We start from the raw sequence: 8,525 nt of genomic DNA, 5'->3' as shown, positions 1-8,525 counted from the left end.
ATGTTTTTCTTGTTTTTTCTTTTTGTTTGAGAAAGATGGTACACGCTATTAGTGACGAAAAATAAATAGCATAATAAAAGTAAATAACACATTCAATATGTATTCTATTTTTGGGTGTTTATTTTATGTATTCATAAAAAATAAATTATTAAGAAAGGAGAGACATAAGTGGAAGATAAAAGAAATCGACAAAAATAAGAACAATAATGACTAACACAATACGTATAGATACAACACATGAACTCTATATAAATCTACCAAAAACACCCTCATAGAATTGGTAATACAGTTTGAGAATATAATATAGTGTTTTAGCAAATTGCTAATCTCTAAAATCAACGCTCGGTAATAATGATAAAATAAAGTGATGTTGTGTGTAAAAAATGGTAAACTAATAAATGATGTTATTGAAAAAAATAAAAGAAAAATGAAGGTGTAGTGTGTGGTAATACAGTTTGAGACTAATACGACGTTTTAGGATAATGCTAACCTCTAAAATCAACACTTGGTAATAATAATAAAATAAAGTGATGTTGAGTATAAAAAATACTAAATTAAAAAAAATGAAATGAAAAAGTAGAGTGTGGTTTATGAATATAACCTTTTAGAAAAATAAACATATTAGTTTGTGTATATAAACATAACCTTTTAGAAAATAAACATATCCATGTGTGTATATAGACGTAAATAAACAAATTCACTTGTCTATATAAAAATACGGGATGTTCATAAAATATAAATAAAAATGATTTATAATCATATAAAATTAATATGATCTTTGTATTAATTAATATATAAAATTATAATATTAATATGATGTTTTAATTAATTTATAATTAAAAACACTTATAATGAATTGAGGTTACTGGGGAACATAATATAATCTTCTTGCAAATGCGTAAAAATTATAACAATGATGGGTAACACAATACATATAGATAAAGCACATGATCCTCCTAATGTAATATGATGTTTTAATTAATTTATAATTAAAAACACTTATAATGAATTGAGGTTACTGGGGAACATAATATAATCTTCTTGCAAATGCGTAAAAATTATAACAATGATGGATAACACAATACATATAGACTCTACACTTTATTAAATTCGTTAATTAACATCTGTTTTAACATCTTGATTTAACAAAGGGCGTCGATAAATTGGCAATAAATTCACGTAAAAATATAGCAAGGAATGACAAAATTAAATATAAATTGATTGATTCCTACGTTATTATTCACAATATATCAACAAATATGAATATACACAAAAAGTCTATCAACCATAAACACTTCAATTTCCTATTGCATCGACAGTTCCTTTTGACCAAGTCGCATAATATGGTGACACAATTGTAGAACACACACAATGATCGTCATCATTGTAAGACCCACTTAATTTTACCCTAATGTTTAAGGGTTTGTCCTAATCAGTTAGGTCTGAGGTTGGCCCATACGGTATCCAAAACTCCTAAACCAATCCTAACTCTCTCATTTTACTCATTTCAGAAAAGCTATTCCTCTTCTCCTCTCACAACTGATACATAGTGATTTGCTAGGGTTTGAGTGAGAGCCCCTTTTCTCCAAGTTTGGAGTGTGTTTCCCTCATGTAAGTTAGACTTCACTCTCCTCTTCTCTTTTCCTTTGCCATTTGCACTGTTATGTCTTGAGTCATCCTTATAGACTCATTATTGCTCATGTGTCGTACTATTCAGTTGCGAAGTTCGTTCTTGGAGTTGTGGTACCATTCTGCTTGCTTAAACACAATAGCTCTTGATAAGGTAAGGGAAGCTAGGGTTTTCGTATTTTCTTCATATCTACTTGTTTTAGTGTGTTTTTTTCGTATTTGATATGCTTGGGTGTTGTTGCGGTTGCTTGGATTATGGATAAATGTGTTGTGGTTTGCAAATGCTTGACTGTTGCACGCGAGAACAGTGGTAGGTACTGGTTTTCTCGCCCAAGCGAGTGTGCCTCGCTTAGGTGAGATCAGCAGCAACTCGCCCATGTTTTCTGCTCGAGCTATCGCTTAAGCGATGAGCCTTCGTTTTGAGCGAGGGGTAATCTCCCTCAAGTGAGGAGGTCTCGCCTAAGCGAGAAATCGCATAAGCCACTATTCCTCTATTCGAGCTCTCGCCTAGGTAAGAAGGGCTCGCCTGAGTGAGAGAACCTCTCTCGCCTGAGCGAGGTCTTTTAGCCTGAGTAAGACTAGGGCAGGTTTGTGCTCTAGTTCTGTTTGGTTCTCTAATATGGTTGCTTGCTCGCTTGATAGACTGTTTTCTCACAAAAGCCTGATGTGTGATGCCATGTATATTGCATGAGATTTAAATGAGGATAAGATGTTGCCATGTTGAATATGAAGTGGAAAGTATGAATGGGTTGGTTGGTTGGTTGAATAATTACATGAGACTTGGTATGCATGATAACTTTATGTTTGATTGGTGAAACATGATTTTGGTATGGTTTAGGACGTAATTCCATGAATCTCTAGGTGACATCTTATGATGGTGCCTCATGGTCAGGACGTAATTCCACGAAGGTTTCGTGGTGGTGCCTCATGGTCAGGACGTAATTCCATGACCCCTGTTAGTGGGAGCTCATGGTGGTGCCTCATGGTCAGGACGTAATTTCACGGAGGTCTCGTGGTGGTGCCTCATTATATAATTTAGTAAGGATTCAAGTAAGGATTGCATCCTAACACTCTAAAGAGTCAATTAGTCTCACGTAGAGCATACTGACTCAAGTGGTGAGAGTAGCAGGATGCCCTATTTTTTGGCAGGATAATGGCCTTAGATGTTTGAAGGCTAACCTTGTGCATGGTAGGGTGAAACCCATTGGCTCTGCAGAGCAATAGAGGCCACCACAAGTGCAAGCATTTAGTGAATCCGACTGATTATATGTATCTGGATAATTGAGTCTTAGTGTCTTGCTTGTCAGTCTTACATGCTTGGTTGATCTATGTACTCTTGACTTTAAATTGTATGTTTAATTGCCTGATAAAAACCTTTTTAATTTAGCTTACCCTTTCTGTTTGCTTGTGTGTTTTATGTGTTTTTCTTTTGCGATGCTCATCAATTTATTGATGTGAGCAGAGGTTGGATCTCCTCGTGGTCATCAAAGTGATGGAAATTTTGTTGCATAGCTTATTTTGGGTCGGATCCCGCTTCTTCGAGTTTTTCTTTTAGGGTTGTGGGCTATGTATTACCTTGTTTTTTGAGCATTTATTTTGAATACTGTTAAACTCTTATTCTGTTTTGTTAATGACATCGTGGTGTACCTTAGTTTTCTGTTCCAAATATTTTGGATAATTGTAAGGAGTGATATTCCCACTCTATAACAATGTCCTTTTATTATTATATGTGATGTTTCATTTAATTATGTTTTATTTAAATGGGACGTTAATCAAAAGTTAACGAAGGGATATGAGAAAAAAAAAAGGTTTATCAAATGCCAAAAACAATAAAAAAATGCATTTTATATAAGTTTACGTCGTTATTTATTTATTATTATTAATGATAATTAGGTTTTAGGAAATAAAAGTACCTAATTGCACATTTTATATTATTATTATTATTACCTAACATAAATATATATATATATATATATATATATATATATATTTTAAATATGTATAATATTATATTAGTTGGTAATAAATATTATAATGTGATTAAGTTAATATAGAAAAAAGAAATATTTATTAAACAAATTTATATTTATTAAAAGCAAAATAAAATGAATGGAGTAAAAAAGAAAAAATAAGTGTTAGATGAATGGAAAGAAAAAGAAAATCTGTTAAAACAATTTTATAGAAAATATATAAAGATAACTGTTATTTGTTTAAAAAATAATAAATAATCTATTGTAAAAGTTAAAATAGAAATAATCATTGTGGATATAAAAAAGGAAATCATGTTTATATCTTTATTATATAGAGTTATAGATAATATTTTATAGTTAGCATTTACAGCATATTTAATATCCTTATTAATGTCTCGCGTAACTGTGTTGTGAAACTGTGGAATAGTATAATTAAGATTTATTTCAGTTTTGGTTTGTTGTGTGTTAAGTCTTAATTAGTCTTAAAAAGAAACATCCGGACACATTAAATCACTCAATTAAGGCATATTAATGGATCCGTTAACTGCTTTCAGTTTCGTTTTATTATATATTTGTAATAGTCTCATTATGATGAAAATACGGTACTTTCTCTATTTTAAATGTTTTTAGCATATACCTTTTCTCTCATATATGCCATTTTATTTTTGGTTTTTCATTTACTCTCATAGAAAACTAAGAAAGCAAAAAATATAAATTTAAAAACATTTTAAATGTCTCTTTACCCTCATTCTTTAAATTCTAATGATTTTTTTTTACACATTAATAAAAATTATAATACGCCGATGACAAAAAACATAAAGATTAAACTAATAATAATTGAAATTTAGCAAAAATCTTTCATCTTGATTTTCAATATATGTTGGATGGTGATAAACAATGACAATGACATTAAATGATTATATTAAAGTAAATAAAAGTTTTGTATATAATTGTAGTGATAGAATTACGGGACTTAGAAAATAGAAATAATTATTTAAGAAATATGAAAATAGTATTCTACACCGTTAAATAAAGATTAAAGAGAAGTAAAAATAATTAAATGTGTCTTAGAGACATTTTGATATACCATTAAATAAAATCATATAAAAGAAAACAAATGTATAATTAAAGTTATGATAGGATGAAAAATACTTTTTAGATATCAAACTAATTATTTTAGGAAAACAAAAAAAATATTCAAATGAAAAAAAAATATGAAGAAGAGAATAAATAGTTTATATTACCTCATAAATGAAGGATTTATTTTATTCAAAGCTTAAATTGAAAGTTAAAAGATTCTCATGTGAAAAATCATGAAGATTTCAATTGATTTCCGATGGGTTTATATTTTTCATATGGGTTGGTTGTAGTCATTGAGAGATTATGGTTCTATATAAATGATATTAGTCTTACACATATAAGATATTTCACACCACTTTTAACCCAAAATCTTAAGAGAATGAAATTATGGACATTTTATCCTATATAATATTTAACTGTGTCTTTTCTACCGAATATGGGACCTTGACTCATACTTTGATTATTTCCCACAATTTCACGGTAAGTCAAAAAATCAGAAAAAAAAGTGTACAGTAAGAAAAAGAAAGATTATAAAACTAATGACTAATATATATATATATATATATATATATATATATATATATATATATATATATATATATATATTAATATTAGATTACCGAATAAGTACTTATTTAATTGAGGACAAAGATAAAGACTCAAATGGAACAAATATGTATATATTCATCCTCATCCCAATACTTAATTGAAAAAATTAAGTATAACTCATGCCTATACTTCCATACATTCAATGCAGAAATTTTTCGTTAAAAGGAAGACATATTTACGAGTATGAGTTTATTTATCATCTCATACCGTCTTCACTTAAGTAATCCCTTTTTATATTTTATAAGAACGAGAAGTTTGAATAAAAAAGGTATTATACACAGTCCTTTTGTTCTAACGATTGAGTTACTGAGTAATTAAGGGTCTTTTCCTTTAAAAATTGATAAACATCTAGAGGGATTCTATTAAAATTTGTGGTATAGACTTATCGGTAGCAACTAAATTAGACCATTAAAAAATGTATGTCTCTTTGTTGATGATAAGGTCTGTGTTTAAGTCTAAGTCCCTGTCTCTCTTTGTTGTTAGGCTATATATGTACTCTTTTATAGGTTTTGTTGTTGATACCATGATCCTTGAATCATAATGACAAAAATAAAATAAAAAAATTATAGAAGGTTATGACTTTTGAGAAAACTATATACCACCTATGGTTATATATTATATCCACTTAACAAAATTTAAGAAATTCATGAGTTACTTTAATACATTTTCTAAATCATTGTTTAAAGGTGTTCATGGAACACAATTTATTGAATTGAGATTGCACTATTAAATATAACAAATATCTGTTCTTTTTTTCCCTTCTTACAAATTTCCTTATTGGTCCTAGTAACACATTTCTTTTTCAATACATTATATTAGCCTTATTAGGAATGTAACAAATGATAAACATCTTATCTTATGGAATGATGCCTACATGCATGGAAGGATCTTAAACATGAAAAGTTTCACCATTAATCTGAGAGATCATCTCAACCAAATCCAGCTCCTTCTTAACTTCAACCTCCAACATCTCTGGGGCCATATCTGTCTCAACATTATTCTCATCTCCATTAACAGCTTCAAAACACTGCATTCCCTCCATCATAGGATCACATTGCAATTTTCCTTCACAATTTTTGTTATCCCTAAAGGGAACACAAGGGACAGCATCAAGAAGGGAATGAATACCGGAACCTTCTTCGAAGAGATTCTCTGCAAAGAGAAAATCTGGGACCACATTGAAATCAGAATCTGGTGGCAAGCATTGAAAAGGTGTCTGGGGCAAAACTGGTGCAGTGGCTTTGCTTGTGCTGGTTTTGGTACTTGTAGCAGAAGATTTTCTCCTATAATCTATTGGGGGATTCTTGTCTAAGTTCAAGCTTTTGATATACTCTTGTAGAAGAGTGCCTCTGGGGTACTTGGATCGGCACTTTCTTTTGGAATATTGCCTTCTCTTGGTTGCATTCCAGTGGTTTTTGATCGAGTTCTCAGTTCTTCCAGGCAACCTTTTAGCAATCTCTGCCCATTTGTTTCCTACCTCAGCATGAGCTTCGATTAGTATTTTATCCTCTTCGCAGTTCCATGTGTCCTTCTGCATAATAATTACACAACAAAAATTCCAAACTTTAGTTTTCAAATAAGATCATGTCAACGTTAGACATCATTATCAACTCAACGTCTCAGATACTTAAAAATTCATCAATCATTTATCATTGTATAAATATTTATTAAAAATATAAAATAAAATAAAAAAATTACAATGCATGGTCAACCACACCAAATCCATCATAAAATTTATATAATTTATATTTCATGAAATATAAATAAATTATATTTATTATATATAAATAAATATATAGAAGTAAAATATTAAATTCTTTATACCAATGTTACTTTTTTCTAAAATTTCAAAGAGTCTATCGTTAATGAAAAAATCATGATAAATTAAATAAAAATTACTCTCCAACCTAGACGTCGTAACAAAAAAAATTGTGAACACAAGACATGATAAAAGAATTGTACCTTAATATCAGGCCTTAGATGGTTATGCCATCTCTCTCTGCACTGTTTTCCAATTCTTCCGGGCAGTATCTTAGCAATATGAGACCACTTCCTCAATCCGTATTGTTCCACCAGTTGAATCAATAATCTGTTCGTGCAAACACAGATCCATCTTTTTAAAAGAAATTGAAACACATAAAATTTCATAATAAAGAATATGGTGTAAATGACAAGGTTTTAAAAAAGATTTGTGATTGTGACCACTATTTCGAGACTGTAATGTTGTCACATATATCAGGCAATTTTTCTGCTAACATCAACTATCACAACGAAACAGCGACCAAGAAATAATTCAAAACCATAACGTAAATGAAATGACCACAAATGATAGATTTCATGGAATTATTTTTTATTTTTTTCAGATTTTTTACCCATCTTCTTCTATTGTCCAATGCCCTTTTACTGTGCTGGACTTCTTGCGGACTTTGTACGTTCTTCGAGCGGTTGGATAGGATTTATTATTTTTGTTAACGTCAATTCTTTTGTAATAGTTCATGGGGGATATGCATGAAACTTCATCTGGCAAAACAAAATTGGAGGGTTTGATTTCTTGAGGATTAAAAGGCAAAAAGCTTTGATCTGCAACCATCATGTCTAGTTCAACATTCCTCTGAGGGAAGTTCATCAAGTTATAATTTCCATAAAGGAAATTGTCCATGACATGAGTTTGCCTATTCTCAGCAAAAGGCTTGCTCTCATATACATCTAAATCAGGTGATGAACCAGTAAAGGTGAAATTGTCAAAAGCATCAAAAGTTTGGGTCTGGATTATTGAGTTATTGTTGGATGAGGGCACATTCATGTGAAACTGATCAATATGGTGAAAGTTTTGCAAGCATTCTTGAGATGAAGGATTTCCCAAAGGAATCATATCTTTCATACAGCTTTCTTGTAAGGGCTGTGGGACAAAGGTTTCTTTCAGCAATGTCTCAATATCCATGGAGAGAGATATGAGTTAGAAGAGAACAAAAAAGCAATGGAGTTTCTAAACTCCAGTTTGAGAGCTAGAATGGATTCAAGGGTTCAATGGCAAGGGTTGATTCACACCTTGAACAAAGGTTAAAGCCCGACTTTATATTTTCGATCAAGTTTTCATTCCGAAAACTACGTTGGTAACCGGCACTTCATTAATGAAGACATTTATGTTTTTGTGTCCGTTACTTAATCACAATAAGTCAACTCAAATGAGGTCAGAAAAACCAGTAGTATAATTTTATTTCCTTTATTTTTATTATT

The 8,525-nt window shown here is 30.5% G+C and overlaps 1 protein-coding gene across 1 annotated transcript; it reads right to left on the bottom strand.

The window, feature by feature from the left end:
• Positions 1–6,014: 6,014 nt before the first annotated feature.
• Positions 6,015–8,314, bottom strand: LOC114164738 (transcription factor MYB98-like). Its single transcript, XM_028049492.1, has 3 exons — positions 7,661–8,314; positions 7,251–7,377; positions 6,015–6,819 (listed from the first exon to the last, which is right to left on the bottom strand). Exons 1-3 carry the CDS (start codon positions 8,227–8,229, stop codon positions 6,178–6,180), a joined length of 1,338 nt encoding a protein of 445 aa, XP_027905293.1. The 5' UTR covers positions 8,230–8,314; the 3' UTR covers positions 6,015–6,177.
• Positions 8,315–8,525: the final 211 nt, after the last annotated feature.

The sequence above is a fragment of the Vigna unguiculata genome, chromosome 9 (assembly GCF_004118075.2).
Source record: "Vigna unguiculata cultivar IT97K-499-35 chromosome 9, ASM411807v1, whole genome shotgun sequence".
NCBI classification, from domain to species: Eukaryota; Viridiplantae; Streptophyta; class Magnoliopsida; order Fabales; family Fabaceae; genus Vigna; species Vigna unguiculata.
The sequence above is the reverse complement of the archived record's forward strand: the minus strand, read 5'-3'. Positions and strand labels throughout refer to the sequence as shown.